General features: G+C 51.1%; 1 protein-coding gene across 2 annotated transcripts in view; it reads right to left on the bottom strand.

The window, feature by feature from the left end:
• EPHB2 (EPH receptor B2) overlaps positions 1-22,313 on the bottom strand; it is a 180,655-nt gene extending 158,342 nt beyond the window's left edge. The window contains exon 1 of one of the 2 annotated variants that reach the window (XM_088790467.1): positions 22,084-22,313. In XM_088790467.1, coding sequence (XP_088646593.1) covers positions 22,084-22,144 — 61 coding nt within the window. In that variant the 5' untranslated portion in view covers positions 22,145-22,313. The remainder of the gene's footprint in view (positions 1-22,083) is intronic. The other variant, XM_088790466.1, reaches the window with a different exon arrangement.
• Between the last annotated feature and the right edge of the window lie 516 nt (positions 22,314-22,829).

Below are 22,829 nucleotides of genomic sequence, written 5' to 3'. Positions count from 1 at the left end.
AGGAGCGGCTGCTCCTTAGTCCCCAAACAGAGGGGCCTAAAAGAGACACCAGCCCTCTGCCCCACCCAAGGCTGGCCTCCAAGGGGGTGCCCAGAGCAGTGCTCGGTCGTCCCTACTCAGGAGCTCCCTATGGGGGTGGCCTCTTGCCTGTGCTTTTGTTTTAGGAAGCCAGAAGGCCAAAAGTTGGAGTCCTAGGTTCAACTCCAGGCTCTGTCCCCACCAACTGCAGTCAGCCTGATGTAATAGCTATGAGCATGGGCTTCAGAGTCAGAAGATCGGGGGTTCAAATCCCACCTCTGCCACTTACTGGCTGTGTGGCCTTGGGCAAGTTCCTGAACCTCTCAGAGATTTCAGTTTTCTTATCTGGAGAACAGAGATAATACTAGTCCTGCCTCTCAGCGGTAGATTCAACAAGGCAATGTAATAGGAATAAGGCTGCAGTATATGCTAAATACTACTAATGTGAATCCACTTTGTAAAGTCAACACTGGGCTAACACTTTTTGTTGTTCATATCATTACTCATCACCCTGTGACCTTGCAGAAGCCCGTTGTCCTCTTTGGGTCTTGGTGCCCCCGTATGAATATGAAGGGGCTGACGAGAAAGGCAGCTGAGAAAGGGACAGTCCTGGGTTTGAATCCGAGGAAAAATCCACTTGGGAAAATCCTTTTACCCCTCTGAGCCTCAGTGTCCTCATCTGTATTATGGGCCTCATTCTTCATCTGTACTCAACTGACATTTAATTTGAGTGTGTAACGTGCCAGGTCCTGGGCCAGATGCTGCCAGTAAAAAGAGGAAGATGGCCCTACCTCCAGGTGGTGGATCATGGAGACCCCGCCTCCTCCAGAACCGCAGGAGGAGTCACTGAGAACGCACCTTGTGAAGCTGCAGTGTCAGCTATTATTAAGCACCCAAAGGGCCTCCAATTGCAAGTCAGAAAACAAAGGGGGTGGGTCCCTAAATATTTACATGCTATGCAAAAGAACCCTCTAGCAGAGGCATAGAAGGCAGCTTTAAAATCTAGGGGTGTGTGTGTGTGTGTGTTGGGGTCAAATGAAATGAGGTCATATAAAACTGGACTATTTTTGTTTTAAGATGGCATTTAAAAAGTACTCCTAATTATATGAACATGGGGAAAGGTTTTCTCAAAAATTAAAGAGAACTATTAGAGACACCCTCTGTCCCTCTCCCAAACCCTCCCGCGAATCCTCCTGCCTCCTACCTCTAGGCATCTGCCCACCACCTTCCCCATGGCCCCCTCACCTTTCCCAGGCCCCCTCAGCTCTTAGCTCCCACTCCTGGGAGGTAGCTGGCCCACATACCTGGGCAGAAGGGAGCCAGAATTTACTGAGCCCCACCCTCTGAGCCCTTTCCAAAAGGGTTCTTATTTCATCCTCACAACAACCCTGGGAGGCAGGGTTGCTTATTATCCTCTCTGCACAAATGGGCAAGCCCATCATCCCTGGAGCTCAGAGATTGTGTCCCCAGCCTGCAGTCACAGCCTGCAAATGGTCTCTCCCGCCCTGGAGCAGAGCCCTTTCCTCTAGAGTGCGCTGTCTCCTGGGGCCACTGCTGTCGGGCTCTGTATGAGACCTCAGCGGGAACCCTAGGACTGCTGGAGTGAGGATCAGGCAAATTCCCCTTGGGTGTGAACTGGGGCAGGCCCCAGGCTGGACAAAGGCATTCTCAGCTCTGGCTCCTGCGCCATGCTCCCTACACAACGCTGATGATGATCATTTATTGAGCACTTGCTGTGTGTTACAGCCTAACAAGGTAAGGACTATTATTATCCCCATTTTACAGATAAGAAAACTGGGGCTCCAAGAGGTGAAGCAACTTGTCCATGGTCCCACCTTGGTAGAGCTGGCACCAGAACTCGACCCCAGCTGGTGTGGTTGCAGAGCCTCTGGGCCCACTGCCCGGCACCGTGGTTCCAGCCCCACTTTATTTAATTATCTAGGGTCCAATCCATGTCTTTTGTTTAACCCAGTCTCCTTACCGAGACTCTGACTAAAAGGCTTCATTCTATCCATCCTACTCTAGGGACCCCAGCACACAGAAGACACTCAATGCGTACGGGTCCAAGGATGCTGGCCATAATATTTTATGGGGGGCAGGGCAGAAGGTGCTGAGTCTCACTCTACAGATAAATAAACTCTGGCTCAAAGAGGCAAAGGGACTTGTGCGAAGTCACCTAGCGAGACCTGACCGAGTTGGACCTGGACCCAGACCAGGCTCTTCCCTACCCCTCTGCCCTCCAGCCTCCCAGAACAATCCAGCACATGTCGGAGTTGCCAATGCAGCTGCCAGGAGATTGAATTGCTAATAAATTATTAATTTATGTTAGAACCAGAAAGATAGGTGCTCCCACATCACAAATGCCAACAGAGCCTCCTGGGGTGGGTAGAGGGGTGAAGGGTCAGGGCGAGAAGAAATGCACGATGCTTCCTCTCCCTCCTTCTCCGGCAACTGAATGAAACAGGAGATCAGGGAGCAAAACCAGTCCCACCCCCCCACCCTGCCCCTGCCTCATTCCCACCACCACCATCTCCACCTGACTCTGCACTCTGCAGAGGCTCCTCCCTGTCCCCTCCACCCATACCCCCACCGCAGCCAGAGCGGTGCTTTCTGAACACAAGTCAGGTCTTGTCACCTCCTCAAAACCAGCCACCACTCCCATTTCACTCAAGGTGGAAGCCAAGTCCTGACCGTGGCCCCCTCCCTTCTGAGGTCATCGGCTCCCACTCTCCCTTTGCCTTCCTGCTCCAGCTGCACTGAGCTCCGTGTCCATTTCCTGCCTCAGGGCCTTTGCTTTGACTGTCCCCTGTTCCTGGAACATGCTCCCACAAGGCTCCCTCCCTGTCTTTGTTCAGGCCTCTGCTCAAACATTCCCTCTGACAAATGCATTCCCGACTGCTCTTCTCCAGCGGGCCCTCCGAGGCCCCTTTCTCTGCTCTAGTTTGCTTCTTGGCACCATCACCACCTAACCTGCTCACTAGACAGTATGTCTGGGCTTGCCCACTAGAAGGAAAGCTCCACGAGGCAGGACAGTCCACGCTGCACTGGTCCACAGTCACGTGGGTAAGAGGCTTCCATCTCAAGGCACCAGGCTACAGACCCTAGCGGCCCTGAACCCCCTTGCACCACCCATCTGAGTGCCAGAGAAAAGGAGGGGAAAGGTCAGTAGACTTGCCATCTACCGGACGTGAGTGTAAATTTGCCCCCACTTACCCACTATGTGGCCCCACCAAGCCATTTCCCCGCTCTGAGTGTCAGAAACCTCATCCATCCATCTAGGAGAAGAGCAATCAGGGGACTGTGCACATCTAGTGTGCGAGCTCAGGAAAGCAAGGCCCACGATGCCTGACTCACTTCGGATCCCCCACCCCCACCCCGGGGCCTGGCCCTGTGCCAAGCCCCTGAACACTTCAATACCAGTCTGTTCAATTAAAGGGAGATGACGGATGTCACAGCACTCTGCCAACTGTCACCCAAAAGAACAAACAGAAGTGTATCTTCCTTTCACTTATCCCAAGTACGATTCATGCATTCATTCATTCTTTCTTTCAATCAATTCATATTTATTGAGCACCTACTATGGGCCTGGCACTATGCTAAGCTCAGGAAATCTAGTGATACAGCAATTCAATCATGGCCCTTGCTCTTGTGGAGTTTACACTCTGATAGGAGAGAGAGAGAGAGAGAGAGAGAGAGAGAGAGAGCGAACCAAGGAAACACTAATTATTTTAAAATTATGACTGTGACAAACGCTACAAAAGATTGGCCTATGGAGCTATCAGGAGCTCAGGGCAAACTCCCCTGAAAAAGTGGAGAATGGGTGAGAGTTAACCAGGTGATGAGAGACGGACCAGCCAGTGCAAAGTCCCTGTAGTGGGAGGAAGCCTGGGAAGTGGGAGGGACTGCAAGGCCAGACTGTCTGGAACTCGGTAGACCAAGGTGGGTGGTGGAGATGAGCCAGAGAATGAGCTGCAGCCAGACCAAGCAGGGCCTTTGGCCCAAGGGAAGAGTGGGTCTCTATCCCGAAAGAAATAGGAAATCACAGGAATGTTTTAGAAAAACAATATGATTGGATTCAAAATCCATTTCCAGATCAAGTTTTCCTAACAGAGGTCCGCATGTGTCTCTGTCCCAGTGTGGCCAGGGTTGGGGAATGTCAGGTTCAAGTCTCCCAAGTTGGATATCGCAAGGCAAAAGGCCCTCTCCTTCCAGCACCTCATGCCCAGGTGAGATCGCCAACCACCCTCAGAACTCAGCATTTCCAAAGGTCTCGAGGTGCCTGCTGGCTGAGGTCTACTCACTGGCCAAGGTCTACTCAACAGCACAGTTGTCACAGAGAATTAAAATCCACCCAGAAATTCAGGAAGCTCAGTGTGGCTCCCCCTGTGATCCTAGCTGGGAGGCATTACCCCGAGTGAGCAGATTATCAGGATGTGTAATTTCTGGAATAAACACAGCTGTGTTTGTTTCTCCACGCAGTGCTCCAGACAGAGCGGCAGCCCGGCCCGCCGTGTGCAGCTGGAGCCTCGCACCTTGGGACGGACACCATCAGGGTGCAGAGAACACGCCCTTCCCAAAGGCCACTGGGCACTGCTATCCAGGCAGATCTGTCTGGAGACCAACATGAAGCCCCTGGGCAAGCTGGCAAAGAGACCCCAGAGGTACAGGTGCTACAGTCCCAGGAGGGGAAGCAAGTGTCGAGAAATCTCTAGGTCTTTTCCCTTCAGGATGGGCTTGGTCACAATTGGCAGGACAACCTAGAGTTGTTAGCTGTGGGAGGGTCCTCTGAGTGTGAGAGGTCCATGTGCATGGACCCTGAGAAGGTCAGAATCCAGTCCTGGAGCTTTCCAGATGGGAAAACTGGGTCCAGGGAAGGGGAATGGAGAGGCTAGGGCAGCCTATAGGGTCACACAGAGCAGGGTCTGAATCCCAGCTCCACTGCCCAGGAACCCTGTAACCAGGGGCAAACCATATGTAAACTCTCTGAGCCTCAGTTTCCTCATCTATAAAGTCGGGACAATCATATCTACTCCACAGCGTTGTTTTGAGAATGAAGCAAGACTTTACATGTAAAGAGCTTTGTGCAGTGCCTGGCACACTATAAGAAGCCCTTCATTTGTATCTACCAGTAATGAACTGTCAGAAAGAGAAATTAAGAAAACAGTCCCATTTGTAATTATACCAAAATAAAAGAAAATACTTAGGAATAAATGTAACCAAGAAGGTAAAAGATCTGTACTCAGAAAACTGTAAGACACTGAAGAAAGAAACTGAAGAAGATACAAATAAATAGAAGCATATACCGTGCTCATGGATAGGAAGAATTAACAACATTACAATGTCCACACTACCCAAAGCAATCTATAGCTTCAATGCAATACCTATCAAAATACTAATGGCATTTTTCACAGAACTAGAATAAATAATCTTAAAATTTATACAGAATCCCCAAGGACCCCGAATAGCTACAGCAATCTTGAGAAAGAAGAACAAAATTGGAGGTATCATGCTACCTGATATCAAACTATATACTACAAGGCGATAGTAATCAAAACAGCATGGTACTGGCATAAAAAGACACATAGATAAATAGAACAGAATAGAGAGTCCAGAAATAAATATGGTCATTTAATCTATGACAAAGGAGGCAAGAATATACAGTGGGGTAAAGACAGCCTATTCAATAAATGGTGTTGGGAAAACTGGATAAATACATGCAAAAAAATGAAACTGGACCACCTTCTCACACCATATACAAGAATAAACTCAAAATGAATTAAACACTTAAATGTAAGACGCGAAACCATAAAACTCCTAGAAGAAAACATAGGCAGTAAACTCTTTGACATTGCTCTTAGTAATATTTTTTCTGATCTCTTTGGGCAAGGGAAACAAAAGAAAAAATAAACAGAGGGGACTACTTCAAACTAAAAAGTTTTTGCAAAGGAAACCACCAACAAAATTAAAAAAACAACCTACTGAATGGGAGAAGATATTTGCCAATGATACATCTGATAAGGGGTTAATATCCAAAATTTATGAAGAACTCATACAACTCAACACCAAAAAAACAAACAATCCAATTAAAAAATGGGCAGAGGAACTAAATAGACATTACTCCAAAGAAGGCATACAGATGGCCAATAGACATATGAAAAGATGCTCAACGTCACTAATCATCAGAGAGATGCAAATTAAAACCACAATGAGATGTCACCTGACACCTGTCAGAATAGCTACCATCAATATATCAATAAACCATAAGTGTTGGTGAGGATGGGGAGAAAAGGGAACCCTCATGCACTGTTGGTGGGATTGCAAATTGGTGCAGCCACTACAGAAAACAGTTTGGAAGTGCCTCAAAAAATTAAAAATAGAACTGCCTTATGACCCAGCAATTTTACTTCTGGGTATTTATCCAAAGAAATTCAAAACACTAATTCGAAAAGATATATGCATACCTATGTTCATTGCAGCACTATTTACAATTTGCAACAACACGGATGGACCTGGAGGACATTATGCAAAGTGAAAGAGTCAGACTGAGAAGGACAAATGTCATATGAGCTCATTTATATGGACTCTAAAGAACAAAATAAATGAACAAACAAAACAGAAACAGACTCATAGGTGCACAGAAGAAACTGATGGTTACCAGAGGAGAGGGGGATCGGGTGAAAAACAAAGGTGAAGGGATTAAGAAATACAAATTAGGGCGGCTGGTTGGCTCAGTGGTTAGAGCGCAGTGCTCATAACACCAAGGTTGCAGGTTCGATTCCCACATGGGCCAGCGAGCTGTGCCCTCCACAACCAGAGTCAAAACAACGGCTTGACTTGGAGCTGAGCTGCCGGTGGGCGGCCCATAATACCAAGGTCACCGGTTCGATTCCCACATGGGCCAGAGAGCTGCGCCCTCCACAACTGGATTGAAAACGACTTGACTTGGAGCTGATGAGTCCTGGAAAAACACAGTGTTCCCCAATATTCCCCAATAAAAATTTTTTAAAAAAAGGAAGAAGAAGAAATACAAATTGGTAGTTACAAAATAGTCACGATGATGTAAAGTACAGCATAGAAATATAGTGAACATGTTGTAACAACTATGAATAGTGTCGGGTGGGTGCAGAACTGATTGGGGGGATCGCTGCGTAGATTGTGTGGATGTCGGACCACACTGCTGTGCACCTGAAATTAATATAAAGTAGTGTTGAATGTCAACTGTAACTGAAAAAAATAAATAATTTTTAAAAAAAGATGTTTTGACTGCAGCAATGAAAACACAAAAAGCCCTTAAATGATGGCGATTCCTCGTTCATTCATTCATTCACTGCTTATTGAGCACCTACTATGTCCCAGGCCCCATGCTGGACTCTTGTAAAATCCCTGCCTTGATGAAGCATACATTCTTTCAGGGAGAAAAACAATGATTAAATGGTGTTTTATTACTCCCATTTTACAGAAGGGTAAACTGAAGTTCAGAATGGTTAAGTCACTTTTTAAAATGCCCATGATTTTTATCCCACATCGCTCTCAAAAGGGCTAGAGGCAGAGGTTAAACACTTTATCCAAGTCTGTACAGCTAGAAAAGGGAGCCACTGATTTTAAAGGTCTTATCTTCCGCAGGAAGAGTTTTAGTGGTTACAGAACTAGCCCAGATTCTAGGCCTGCAACTGGCTTTGTGTCACCACGGGCAGGTGCTGTCCTTCTTCTGGGCCTCTGTTTCCTACATATGTCCAGCTCTAGTGTTTTGTATTCAGGGTTGGCTCTGGGGGTGCTGCTTGGGTTGTCTAGGCTCTGTGAGCTGAGCCCCAGCAGGATGCCCACAACCTTTCTCTAGCACCGAGGGGTGAAATGGGGGGTAGGACAGAATCCCAAGGAGTTCTCTGGGAGCTGGAGAGGTTTGGTGAGGGGAGAAGGGGGCCAGGCAGTTGCCCTCCCCAGACATGTTCACTCTGCCATAGTCCCCACCCTTCTGGCCCACCCTCCCAGTATATTTGGTACATCCTGGCCCCTCCCATGACCAGAGTAGCTAGCTGGGCAGGACTAGCCTGTACCCAGGGTCTGGCTTAATTAAGGCCAGATCCTCACAGCTCCTCCCATCCTCTAGCTTGCCTCTCCCTGCTCTGGATCCTTCCTCCAATGCCAGCCTCCATGGCCATCTTCCTGAACCTTGCACTGCTTTTGAATTCTTTCAGTGGCTCCTGACTACCTCCAGCACCAAGTCCAAACACTGTAGCTTGTCACTAAAGTCTTCTCTTATCTGACTCAAACCTCTGCCAAGCTCCTCTCCCATTTCTCTCTTTCATTCACTGTGGCTCCCATCAACCTCCCCCTTTCCAGGCTCCAGGCCTTGGCTCAGGCTGTTCCCTCGGCTAAGAACACCCTTCATTCCATCCACCGTGTGTCAAAGAGCCTACCTAGCCAAAGATGCCTTCCCCACCAGCCCTCTGCACTCAACATATTCCATCGTACACACAGTGTGTTTTAATCACAGCACCAAACATCTCTGAACCTGCTTTTTTATCTGCAAAACGAGTGTTAGTAACTATTATGCAGAGTTGTGGAGGGGAATAAATGAGAACATGTTAGAAAAGCAGCCCGTCTGGTGCCTAGCACTTAATAGGAACTCAATGGTAGAAAACTACTATGAGATGATGATGGAAGAGGAAGAGAAGGAAGAGAAAAGAAGGAAAAGAAGAAGAGATGGAAAAGGAGGAAGAGGAAAGAGAACCTGCCTATTCATCTACTGTAACATTTTCACATCAGAATGTCAATTCTGTTTAATTCCTCCCTATGTCTCCCAGCATCCTGGAAGCTTTCAGAAATGATTGTTGCATGGACAGACAGATGAATGAATGGATGGATAGACGGAGGCGTGGATGGATGGATAGAAGGAGGAGGGTGGACGTATGGGAAGGAAGGAAGGGTATATGGACAGATGAATGGAAACAGATAAGTCTGGAGGAGACTGAGCGTGCTCTCCCAGAAGGCTAGCAGCAGGGCATCCCACTGGCAGCTGAGGCTTCTGGGACCAGATGCCAAATCTGTTCCCCTTGGCTCCAAGCTCTCGTGCTCCTGGCCAGCATCAGCCTGCTCTCAAGGTTGAGTGCATGGAAGCTCAGGGCAGCTGATGCCCAGGGGAGTTCTAGCTCTTCCCCCACCTGTCACCAGCCTCCGAGAGTACCAGCCCCTGACAGCAGGAACATATCTCCAAAAGCGTGAGCCAAGTCAATGGAAAATAGGATTTACTTTACAGAAATTCACAATAAGGGCCAACTTTTCTTTGGAACTCCCCAGTGCATAAACTTTGGCAAATCCACAGTCAGTGGCTCAGAAAGTTTCTCCAAAACTGGGGAGTGTGCTGTTTGCTAGCTGATTCTAAGTCCAGACTGGAGAATAAGGAAAATCACAGTTCAGATATCAAAAGGGATCCGAGAGAGAAAAACGCATTCTGGTTTTTGGTGTTCATCCATTCTTCCATCCAATTATCTAAAACATGCAACCATCCCGCCATTATCTATCCATCCATCCATCCATCCATCCATCCATCCACCCACCAACCCATCCACCCACCCATCATTCATTCATCCAACCAACCATTCAATCCATACAACTGTCCATGCACTTATCCTCTCTCCGTCCATTCACTCTTTGATCCAACCATCAATCACTCAAATCATCCAACTACTCAGCTGCTATCCACCCATCCAACTATACAACCAGAAAGGTTGACGATCCAGTGCAATTTGGGGGAAACCAACCATACTGACAGTGCTTAGTGTGGTGTAACCCGGGCAACATAAAAGAGGTACATACAAGGTGCCACCAGGAACACAAGGCCACCAAGGATAGGAGGTTCAACACTGCACCCATAAAGGGTGGGACCACAGACAGAGGTCAGAGCAGGCTTCAAACAGGAGGAAACACTCAAGCTTGGTCTTAATAAGCAGCCGCAGGAATTAGCCAGAGAGAGACAGTGAGAAGGGTCCCCAGGCAAGGGGACAAGGGAACAGCAGGATGGATTCTAGAAGTCCAAAGGCCTGAGTCCTCAAAGCCACTTGGTTAACTGTGGACCCTGGGCCAGTCCCCAGCTTTTCCAAGTCCACCAGACTCTGTAATTCCCCCGCTATTGACAGAGAGAAAGGGCTGTGTCCAACTGCAACTGGGAGCGAACTTGCCGTCTGCTGCCCTGGGATGTGCTCTGGTGGCCACACTAGAGGTAAACCTGGAGGGGAGAAAAGTGGACCCCCAAAGTTCTGTGGGACAGGCTTTGCTGTCAAGCGGACACAGGTGTAAATCCCAAGCTCACATTTTGCTGTAAGTTACTTAACCTCTGAGTCTTTCTTCCTTTTCTGAAAATGAAGAAGCCACTAATAGTTGCCTCCTAGGTCACTGCAAGGATTGAATGCGGTCACAGAGTGGGAGAGCTTGGTCGGCTGCAGGTAACACCTGTTCTTCCTCCCCATTGCTGCCAATATTCAAGTCCTACTGTATGCAAAGTGACTCAAAACAGTGCTTCAGAAAGTGGGCCTTAGACATACATGGATCTCAGTAAACATTCATTCTTTGTCCATGCCTGTAACTTATATTCAAATGGTTCAGAACAAAAACAGGCATGTACATACTCAAACACACACACACAGAACAAATGTGGCAAAAATGTTCACAGTTGCTGAATCCAGGTGAAGGATATATGGGTGTTTATCTTACTATACTTTCAACTTTTCTGTATGTTTGAAATATTAAAAAGAAGAAGAAAAGAAAAGACATCAGCTCTTTGCCAATCTATCTTGAAGTCAAGCTGCCTGAGTTTAGATTCCAGCTCCACCATTATTGGCCAAATGACTGTAGGCAATTCTCTAAGCCTCAACTTTTTAATCTAGAGGACGCAGGTAGTAATAACCCCTGAACGCAGTGCCTGGTCTCTAGCAAGCCCTCGGTAAATGCTAGTTGTTATTACTACTACTACTACTACTCTAATTGAACAGCTTGGAAACTGAGGCCCGAGAGGTTCTGTAAACACTGGCTTTTCATACATTAATTATCTTTTAATTCCCCAAACAACAATTTAGGTGACACTATCCTCATTTTACAGATGAAAGATCAAGGCTGAGGGGGGTGAAAAGATTTACCCAAGGTGACACAACTGGCCAGAGGAGAAGCCAGGATTTGAACACAGTCTGCCCGTCACCAAAGCCAGGATCTTCCTCCAGTGTCTCCTGTTTTTTCTATGTCCCTGGACCCAGGCCAAGGGGACATCAGAACCCTTTCAACTCCAGAAGGGGTCAGTCAGAAGGGAGTCCCAAGCTTTGCTGGCATGGCTGGGCTTCCTTCCGGGCCGGCTCGGGGACACCCAGCGTCAGGGCCTCCTTGGCAGCTCAGGAGCTCTTTCGACTGTTCTCCAGAGAGCCGCAGGAGCTGCCATCTGAGGCCATGGGGAGTGACAGCTGACACTGACGGGGATAGGCAAGAGGATGTACGGGCTGGGCCCTGACTCTGAACAGACTCCCTGGGCCACAGCCTTTCGTGGGTTCCAGAAAGGCCCTGCGGGCTCTGGCCGAGGCTGTTCCCAGGCTCTGCCTCCCCGTGAGAGGCGGAGAAGCCCCATTCAGGCGGGACACATCCCACTGTGCGCTAAGCCGCTTTCTCCCCACTTACACGTTTCAGATGCTTTTTGTCCTTCCGGCTTCCCATGGACTCAGGCCAAGTGACAAGTTGGTGCTGTGGACATATGTCGTCGCCATAATGGGAATGTTGACCTCATGCTCTCTCCCTGCTGGGGCCAGGCAGCTTGCACCCCACCCCAGTGCTTGGCATGCCCTGTTCTCAGCTACACCAGCCTCTCTCCAGCTCCCCCCAATACACTGCACACTCACAGGCCTCCCATTTGGGTCTTTGCAGATGCTGTCTTGTTGCCTGGAACGCCTGCCTTGCCACCTCTTCACCTGGCTATTCCTTAGTAATCACCTTAGACGTCGCCTCTTCTAGGAAGCCTTTTTCTAACCCCATTTTACAGTGGGAGAAACTGAGGCACAAAGAGGTAAGTTAAAAGGGCCAAGGTTATGTTGTGTGTAAGCATCAGAGCCAGAGGTCCAACCTGACATGGTTCTACTCTAGGACCCTGTGCTTTCCATTCTACCAACTCGGCCCTCAAACATGGCCAATGCCTGCAGGAAGGAGCCTATGTTCCTGGATTGTTCTAGAAAGCAGAAAACATGGAGGGAAGTTACAGGAAAAGAGACTCTCCAATTCAAGGGTAGGAGGTGTTTCTAACACATTCACTGCCTACCAGCTGTGTGACCTTGGGTAACTCACTCCAGCTCTCTGAACAGCCACTTCATCTGTAAAATGGAAATAACAATACCCTAGCTACCTCCCTCTTCCAAACACCTAAACTAGAGCTTGTGAGCTGCCAGCCAGTCAGCCAAATCCAGCCAGCAAACACGGTTTGGTTTGGCCAGGGCTGTATTTCAGAATAAATTGAATAAAAATTTTAAAATCAGTTTTTCCATAAATATCAGAACTCTGCAAATGAGATCGGGCAAAACTGAACCCTGATCCTAGCATGGGAACATAGTCAGGAGTGGGTAGCACCTGCCTTCTTCAGACAGGACGTGTGCTCTCCCACGGCCACTGCTGTCTAACACCCAGCTCCTCTCTCTCATTCCCAACGCAGGACAGCTTGCGAGTCTGGGGTCTCTGGCCAGGATGCTTGTGATTTCTTATTTGTCTTGCACTGGGCTTGGCAAAGAGAAGCCCCATTTCTTGCTCAACGGTTTAATACACAAAATTTGACTATGCACTGTCCATAGTCTTCACTATGTCTTTGGAGGTGATGCTCAGAGTTCAGCATCCCCCACTCACCCCCTTCACCATCTGCACACATTTCTACGTGCTCTGGGCCAACCTGTGGTCCAAATTTAGATATGACAGCAATTGGCCGATGCCTTGAGACTTTCTCGTTTCCTCCACTGCTTTCCTACTCCTACCGTGGCCCCTAGCCAAGGTGGGAGTGACAAACCACAGTCACAGCATTACAGGTTCTTTTATAGTTGAATGAAGAACAGTTACTCCTGGGCACAGCCTTCTGAAATCATGATCTCCAATTTCCTGATGAGGAAACTGAGGCTCAGAAGGGTGATGAGACTTGCCCCCTCCTCCAAATTCAATCCCCACCCCCCCAACACACACACACACACACACACACACACACACACACACACAGGGCCTCAAACCTCATGCCAGGTCTTAAATATCTATGACTCCGTGCTGCTGCTTTTTAATTAATTTGCAGGTTCCTTTATTGCACAAACATCTCTTTAGTGCCTATCATGAGCCAGGCCTTGTGCCGGGCATGGGATAAGGTGAAACAGAGGGTCCCTGCCCCCTCAGGGGGAGGCAAAGAACACTGGAAGCCAGGGCTGGGGTGGGGTGGGAGGGAAGAGAAAGTAGGGAATGAGGTTTCTGGCTTCCTGTTACCCCCCACCCCTTCACCAGGCAATAAACTCCCTGAGGCAGAATGTCTCCAAATGTGGCCACCAACAATGCCTCCCATGGGTAAAAACAAATCACTGCTCCCACTAAGGTGTGGGGTGGGGGAGGGGACGGGAGTGTCTAAATCTGAGTTTGAACCACAGGGTGACCCAGAGCACATGGAGATGTGTGCGAATGGTGACGCGAGTGGGTGGGGACACTGAGCTCTGAGCATCACCTCATGTCTGCGGGCAACGCATCGTCCACTTTTGTATCAAACCTCTGCTCTGAGTAAGAAATGGAGTTTTCCTGTCATGATTGAACAGAAAATCGTGGTGCATTTTCCTTCTGCCTAAACCTGATGAGGAAACCTGGGACGAATCCGAAATGGCTTTGTGACTTGCTTCGCTGCAGGGGTGATGTTTGGTGACATTGCAGCCTAGGCCTCAAGAAGTCTTGCAGTTTCCGTTTTACCCTCTTGGGAGCTAGCTGCCACAGACAACAGCTCAGTCAAGATTACTGACAGGTGAGAGATCTGGAGAGCGAGAGGGGACCCAGCCTTTCAGCCACCTCTGCCTCAAAGATGTCTATAAGGCCATAATGGACCTTCCAGCACAACCTAGCTGAGGGCAGTCTCATGAGTGACCCCAACTGACACCGCATGGCGCAGAACAATGAACCCAGCCAACCCACTGAATCAGGAGAAATAATAAATCATGGTTGTTTTAAGCCAATATGTTTTGGGTTGGCTTCTTATGCAGCAATAGATAACTGATACACTTTCTAAGGGCAGGACCCTGTATTTTCCATAGCTCTCCCCTCCCCTGCCTGGAGCCTGGCACTCAGCCCTGAATCCTGGAGCTGGAAGGGGCGTCCAAAACCACTGAGTCCCACCTCCTCATTTCATAGAAAAGGCAGCTGAGGTCCAAGAAGGAGAAGCAACGTACTCGAGATCACACAGAGAGATGGGCAGATCTAGAAAGCAAACTTGAACCCTTCAGGGACCAGGTGAGTAACACAAACACATGACCCAGTTGATAGAGACTCACCCCTAGTGCTCACATGTTCTATCTGAAGAGCCAGCCACTATTCAGCTCCATCCAACTGTGGCCATGTGGGAATGTGGGCCCAGTGAAGCCAGATTGTCTGACTTTTCAGAGAAGCCAGAAACAGGATTTCTCTGTAAAATATCCTGATTTTTAAACGTTGGCTAAGAATTCAAATTGGATTGATGCTCTCTGGGCCATTGAGACTGGCCTTGGGCTTCAAGCTTGGTCTGGCCACTGACCTTGGGCAAATCACGTTCTCCCCCAGGCCTTAGTTTCCTCATCTCTAAAATGGGCCCCATGGCTCCTGCCCACTTACCGGCTTGCCTGTGAAAACCCAATGAGCTAATGAACTTGGAAGTACGAGCTATGGACGGCTCTGCGACTGTTCCATAGCCTCAGTTCTCTGTGGAGGCGCCCCTTACAATGAAATGAGTTAACACCCGATTTGTCTAAGTTAGAACAACATTATTCTGACCATTATGACAGAGATTGCATTTTTATGGCAGGTTTGTGAGTTCCAGAACCCTCCCGCTTGCATTATCTCAGGATGTTGATGGAGTCAGAGGCTGGACAGCTGCCTTGGAGACCCTCGCCAGAGCCAAGCCCTTCCTCTGAGCCGAGACGCACATTCCAGAAGCGGCTTGAGTGGCAATAAAGAGAATGAGCTTTGGAGTCGCCCAGACCTGGGTTCAAATCCCTGCCTCCTACTCCCTAGTTATGTGTCCTTGAGCTACTCACTCTCTGAGCTTTGGTTTCCTAATCTGTAAAATGGGCATAATAATAAAATCACCCAGTGGAGCTGTTGGGGCAATTGCATGAGATGGCATATACAATGCCCTTAGTAGAGTGTCTGGCATAAGAATTGATGGCTGTTATCATTATCACGGCATGAAAGTTGGCACTGGTAGGCACAGGGCCAAGAAATAAGGTACAGCCATAGAGGATCCTGCCCCTTTCCGGAGAGTACGGAGGCCAAATTGGGGTGAGGATGGCGTCTTTGAGGAAAACCTGGATGGAACCCAGAAAGGCAGGCTGGAAGGACCTCTCAACCACCCATAAGAGTCAGACTCAGAACTTAACTCTGTATTTTTGGTTTTTCCCTGCAGTTGAATGAAGAGGACGTAGGGGAGAGCTGGAGACAGAATCTCCCTAGTGAAATGGCACCCACGTTCCCCTACTCCAAATCCAGTTTCCCACTGGTATCAAGTGGTAACAGCAACAGTTAATATTTACTGCGTGCGCATCACACTTGAGGCACGCACTCAACTTAGTCTTTAGTGAATTAACACATTCTTTCCTCATAACCATCTCAAGAGCTAGGAACGTCTATTGAGTCTCGGAAACCAAAGCTCAACCGGCTAGAGGACGCAGAGTAATAGTCGGACTCCAAACACCCTTCTTGTAACCCCCCAGGCTATACTGCTGATGGAACAAAAGTGAAAATGGTCAGGGCTCTGCGACCTCAGAGAAAGGAACCAAGTCCTCGGGCAGGAAGTGAAGGTGCTGACATTTCACAGTAATGACAACGAGTGCCACGGGTCCCAGGTTGTTCTGTTAGTCACTGTATACAGGATCTCATTTAATCCTCACCAGGAGCCGCCGATAGGCAGCATCTCCAGTTTACGGATGAGGAAACTGGGGCTCAGAGGGTACATCACTTGTTTGAGGCCACAGAGCAGGCAAGGTCTCCTCCCCGAGGACACCCCCACCCTAAGGGGGCTGCAGCAGGGTGACAGATGGCTCCAGGAAGCTCACCCAGCATGGCCCAGACTAAGGTGGCCTAGGCAAGTCCCCCAGGTGATACAGGGACGCCAGGGAGACAGGTGTCCCCTCTTCTACCCTTCAGAAGGCAGCTGCTTTAAAAGGCCCTAAAACACTATCAAGGCAGCCTTATCAGAGTGAGCCGATCCCAATCAGCAAACGTCCAGGTGCTGTCACCATCAACTGCCGCCCCACCCCTGGGAGCGTACAAACAATTTTTCCCGCCCTGCCCTCCCCCAGCCAAGCCTCTTTGTACAGCAGCCAGCAGGCAGCCCAGGCCAGTGGGCGCTAACTCTGATTAATTTCACTTCATTTTAGTCTTTTCCAGTTTCCCGCTGAAGTTTCTCTTTCTCTTTCCCAGGAGTCCAGTGTCTTCTCTTAGGCCACTGGGGGGGCAAATTTGCCTGCCCAATGGAAAGACCTGGGGAGTGTGTTAAAAATACAGGCCCCAACCCCACTGCTCCCCGAACCCCGGTCTCATGCCTGATCTACCAAATCTCTAGCTAAATCAGGCAAGCAGGCCAGGCCAGGAGACAGGACAGGGCCTTGGTCAGAGGTGCAGGCCAGGCCCACCTTGGCCAGGAGGCCATCCTGATCTCACCCCTCCACCCACAGAGGAGCACAGCTCCCCTATCTCGCCCAGCCCAATTCTCCTGTAACCAGCCAGCTTTATTCACCCCTTCTTGTAAGGGCCTCTCCACGTGCAGGGGTCTGACCTGCGGCCTAAACTAGTAGGTGAGCTCTGGGCAGGCAGAGGTGCCTAGCACAGCTGCCCCACCCTGGCTCTAAGGCTGCTGCAAAGCCTTAATGAAGGGGGTCCAAATGTACCAGGAAGGACAACTTCATGGGATAGGTTGGGAGAGACACTGAGGGCTGATTTGTTGCCTGGACAATACAAATGCCAAAAAGGAGGCCAAATTAGGATACTGCCATCACTGACCACACCCATGGGCACTCCAAAGGAGGCGACCTCAAGGGGCTAAGAACAGCATCTAATGTACACAGCCACATGCCTGACACTTTACACAGTCTCCACAGGAACCCCTGAGGAAACGAAGTTCAGGCACTCTGAGCTCCTTGCCCTGAGCCCATAGCATTCAGTGCTGGGGTTTGAACCCAGGTCTGATTGTCCCCGAAGGCTGTGCCTTTTCTACCCAAAACTGTCTGTGAAGTCAGCTGGGCCTATTCCTCACCAAAGCCGGAACCCCTTCTCCCACCCAGCACCTGACATGGAATAGGTGCCCGGTGACTCTTCTAAAATGTATAGTTGGATGGAAGAATGAATGAATAAGTCAACTTGCCTTTAAAGTCTCAGCATTTGCGTTTTAAATCTAAGCCCTGGTTTCCTGGCTCAGACGGATATATAAAAGCAGCCTTCTTTAAAAAATGAGAAGCAGAAGAAACAAACATAAAAAGAAAACCAATTCCAAATTAATCCCACTGAAGGTCGCCGGGTCTTAGATAGAGGTGGGCCCAGTAGAAGGCTAGAATGGAGGTGGGAAAGACAAGAAATGTATGGGGGGGGGGGCGGGAAGGAGGCTCCAACACCCATAAAAAGGGGACTTGTCCAGTATATAGCTGCTGCTGGTCCATCTGAATCCTTAGCTCTGGCTGAACTGCTTTACCCATTATCCCCAAACACTTTCCTGCAAGCCATTCCCTTGGCTTTTCCCTCCAGGAATATTTCCTTCATCTACCTGGCCAGATGGACCCTCTCCTCCATCTCTGTATCAGTCCCCTGAAACGTACTGTATAACACAATATAATATATTCACTCAACATTCATTCATTCAACGTTCCTTAGCTGACTGTCATTCAGTCACTGGGCACTCCTGTGACTGGGCACAGTCCTAGGTACTGGCAATGCCACAGCAAACGTGGCAGGTAAAAACCTCTTCCTCCTGGAGAGTACAGGCTGGTGGGCAAGGCACACACAACACAAGGAAACTAACAGATTTCTAATGTATTTCAGGTGGTGATGGGTGTTATGAAGCACAACAAAGCAGGTGGGATGGAAAGTAGGAGACGTGGGTATGTTTTAGGTGAGATAATCAGGGAAGACCTCTGGGGAAGGGGCATTTAAACTGAGCTCTTTTTACCACCATTACGGACACAAAAATGACCCAGATGAACTTCCTCAGGGAGCTCACAGTCTAGCAGGGAACAGACAAGCTGGCCTTTTCTCGACGGTGCAGGGGCCAGTCTGGCTCATCTGAACATCCCACACGCTGAAAGTCAATGATCTTTCCAAACACAAAAATCTGGCCATGTCCTTCAATGACTCAAGAACCTTCGATGGCTCCCCACTGCCCTCAGCATCAAGTCCAAACTCCTCAGCCTTCCATCCTAGCCCTTCAGGACCTGCCCTGCCCTCTATTCTCAACCTCAACCCCACTACTGCCCTCAACACCTGCCCCCCTCAGATACACCCAAGCAAGTATCCCATCACCATGTCTTTACACATGCCATTTCTTTTCCAAGGCAAAATTCTCCTCCTCCTCTAAGTCCCAAAGTCAACCTCCTTAACTTTTGAGAACATAGTGCGTTCGTTCGTGTGACAGGTGGCTGAGAAAGTTTCATTCCAGGGAGAATGGGTAGTAAGAAAATGCGGCAAAGGATAAAGCCATACAAGACGAAAATAACCCTCTTCCATCCTAAACCGCCTCTGCTGCCCCAGGTGGTTCACAGTTTCTTCCTGGCAGCACCCTGGGACACACTTATCACATTATACCTTGCCAACTGTTTTCCCTATCAGCTTTCCCCTACCTCGCTGCCTATCGCAGAGTCCAGCACTGTACCAGCCAGAGAGGAAACTCCAGAAATATTTGGAGATCAAAAGAACAAACGCACAGAGGAGACCCGATTTTCTCCAAACTTCAACCTTTGGATTCCATCTAGTGGCTGGTCTGTCACCGGCCTCTTCTCTTATTGGATGTGTCCCCAGGGCACTTCCATCCCTCTCTAAGCCCCCACTGTAGATGTTCCAGACTTGTGTTTCCCATGGGGGTGGGGTGGTGTTCATGGTTTTGGGAGATACTAAGTTTACCATCCTAACTCAGGAGTTCCCCCCACACACACACCCAAAACACACACAGCCTCTCTCCTTCACATTCCAAAGGCTGGGGATTTCCTAGGACCTTAACGCTCTGGACAGCCTTGTTACTATAGGGTATGAGGGGGAAAGGCAAGGAGTGGTGGCCACATGTCTCTGGGTACAGGGAGCCCCTGGGGCTGCCCTCTCACCGCCCAAGCTCAGTCCTGTTTCCACAGACTGTGCTGCTCACAGGAGGACCCTGGTCTCTTCTGGGATGTGCCACAAGCAGCACTATCTATCCCCATTTCCCCCTCCCTCAAAGGCCTCACGCAATTCTTCAAGGTGGACTTTTCCCATCCAGTATCTGGTCTGAATCTCACAAGCACCCGTGAGCCAGGCAGGACCGGCATTATGATCACCGTCATTTGACAGATGAGGAAACTGAGGCTCAGAGTGGGGAAGTAGGGCGCATATGATGGAATCCCAAAAGATTAGCTAGACCATCTTACACCCAGGGAAACTGAGGCTCCGATAGGAAAGGGAGCTGGCTCAGGGTCCCAGAGGAAATTAGAAGCAGCACCCCGACCTCCACTTCACACTACGTCCCCATCCATTTGGCCAGCTCCTCGTTAACCCCTAATGGACTAGGCTCCTTCGTGTCCAAGACACAAAGGAAGAGCCTGCAATGAGGTTCAGAGTGCCCACTGCAGCCCTCTTCCCACCCTGTCCCAAGTGGCAGCCCTAGCAGCCATCCCCTCCTGTGACGTCAGCAGCCGATCAGCCCTGTGTCCAGGGCCCAGGGTCCATCCTGGCCACAGCCCACCAGATTCCACCCACCCCTTGCCAGGGCCATGGCTGGACAAACGTGGCCCTTCCATCTACCCCACGGTAATTAAAAACACGCCCAGGCTTCTTCCAACACAAGAGGGGCCAATTTTCTTCCCCTCCAGCACCGCTGACTGCAACCTACATAGCAATATTTATGCCAAGCTCCCCATAATACTGTAAACATCCCAATGTATAGCGGGCCAACGCATGAGTCATTTCCCCAAAGCCAGAGTTAATAAGTGGTACCTCAGCCATATTCCAGAGAGCTCCCGCCAGCAGCCTGGACCAGGGCTGCCCTTACACCCAGGGCCCCGTGGCACCCTCAGAGCCCCAGTGGCCCCACTCCGGGAAACCGCAGGCAGCCTCCAAAACCTCCAGGAGTTGGAGGACAGCTGCATTCGTGCCAGAAACTGTGGCTGCCATCCAGGGATACCCCTCCACCCCCCAAACTACAGTCACTAAAGCACTCATTACTGAGAGAGACTGAAGTTATAGCACGGTCCCCATTGTGCCATTCCCAGAGGCTGCAGCCCCCAGGTCTGGTCTGACCAGTTTGGGTTTTTTGTTTTTTAGCTGCAAGAGGGGAAGGGGGCTTCCCACCACCCCAAAGAAGCCTGAGATAAGTGCCAATATGTTTCACCCTTAGCCCATGGTGGCAGAATCCTGGAAGGGGTCATCCTATTTAGGGACAAGGACCCAGCAACGTGAACAGAGCCCAGACTTCAGAGACCTCAAATCTGGGCTCTACTTTCATCATCCACTGACTTCTGAGCCTTGGTGTCCCTATTAAAAGCGAGTAAGAATCATGCTCACCTGGCTTCCTAGGAAGGGGAATCCAACAAAATTGTGAGTGGGAAAGCACTTTGTAAATCTTAAAGTACCTTGTCAACTGTGCAGCACGTTGTAAACCACAGAGAGCTGCATAGGGTGCAAAGTACTTCATAAACTGTAAAGTGGTTTGAAAACTGTAAAGTGCAGTACACATGAGAACCATTATTCATATGCATTTCTTGTCCTACAAGCTCGGCCATTTCTGGTGGACACACCCAGACCCCACTAACTTTCCCTCCAGAGCAAGCTGGTGCAGGAGACCTCGTAGTCCCCTGTCTCCTTGGGGATCGGGTGGTACCAACACACAAGGCCACGGGGAGAGGGCTCAGAGACCCTGGCCAAGGCCAACACATGGCAAGAGCATCTGGTCTGGCCCTGACGGCAGCTGGAGAGTTCCCGGGGCTCCAGCGGCCACGCTGAGCTCTGCCGCCTGTGGGGCGGTGGCCGGCAGGGGTGCACAGAGACCCCGCGCAACGGAGAGATGCCCATGGTTCCATGCCCCCGTAGTTCTCCCGGGGAGGGAACCCCATTGTACGCCGCGGACGATGGGCAGGCACGAGCGGGAGGGGGGGAGCTGGCACTCTCACTTCCACTCTGCCAGTCCCCGCTCTTTAGGGCGCCGACCCATGCCGGGGGGCGCGGACCCGGAGCCCCCACCTAGGCCAGCCTCGGTGCCTCCCTCCCTCTGCTCCCTGCCAAACTTTCGAGCCCCAACTGCGCGCCGGGCCCACGGGCCGGCGCCCCTCCACCCCGTGACGAGTAAGGCCAGGCCGGCGCGAAGGGGGGTGCCCCGGCCGGCAACGGCGAGCGCGCGTGGGCAGCCCCCGGCCCTGGGCGGCGCTCGCCCAGCTGGCTACAAAGCCTCGGCAAGATGGTCCCTTCGCCTCCTCCTGGCACAGTCAATCAGCGCCCGCCGCTCCCCGGGCGCCCGCGGGGCCCGCGCCTCCCGGCGCGGCCGGACACACCTCCCTGCGGCCACCTGCGCCCGGCGCGAGCCCCGGGGCAAACTTTGCGGGCCGCAGGGCGGAGGGGGGCGCCGGCGGCCGCCCGTGCCCGGCCGCTCCCCGCCCCCAACGCCCGCCCGCTCACCTTCCACGGCGGCGAGCAGCGGCAACAGCAGCAGCGCGGCCCCCAGCCTCCGCAGGGCCATGGCTGCGCTTCCCGGTGCCTCGGGCCGCGGCGCCGCGGGGCCCGGGCGGCCCGGGCGGGAGCGCGCGCCCAGGGCTCGGGGGGCCAGGGGGAGCGGCGAGGCGCGGCGCACACACAGCCGCCGCCACCGCGCAGCCAGCAGAATGAGCCATCCAGCCCGGGCAGAACGGGGACCCGGGCTCCGCCAGCGCTGGGCACGGCCCACCTGAGCCGCGGGCGCGGGGGGAGCCCCACCGCCACCGTCGCCCCCCACGCGAGCCCCGGACCCCAGCTGGCCGCGCGTGGCCCCCGAGCCCCGGTCTCCCGCGTTCGCCAGGGCACTCGCGGTCAGCGCCGGCGCTGGAGCGCGGAGACCTTGCGCGCCGGGGCGACGGAGACACCGGGCTCCCCCCGCGCTGTAGTGGTCTCTCCCGGCGCTGTGGCTCCTCCAGATAAAGCAGCGATTTCAGCCCAAATGTTTCTGAATTTTTATTGAATGCTGCAAAGCCGGAGAGCGTCTGGCGCGGCTGACAGGGGCAGGGAGAGGGGACCCGGGGGGAGGGCGAAAGAAGGGGCTGCCTAAAGTGGGGGCTGGCCCTACCTGTCAGGGCCTGGAGTGCCACCCCCTCTCCTCAGCCCTGCCACCCGGTCCTTGCGGCTCCGAAAGGGACCGAACTGCAATGAATGAAAGAGAGAGGGAGAGAGAG

This window comes from Rhinolophus sinicus, chromosome 14, assembly GCF_057876585.1.
Source record: "Rhinolophus sinicus isolate RSI-liver-muscle chromosome 14, RSI-T2T, whole genome shotgun sequence".
NCBI classification, from domain to species: domain Eukaryota; kingdom Metazoa; phylum Chordata; class Mammalia; order Chiroptera; family Rhinolophidae; genus Rhinolophus; species Rhinolophus sinicus.
Note: the sequence above shows the minus strand (reverse complement) of the source record. Positions and strands in the feature narration are given on the sequence as shown.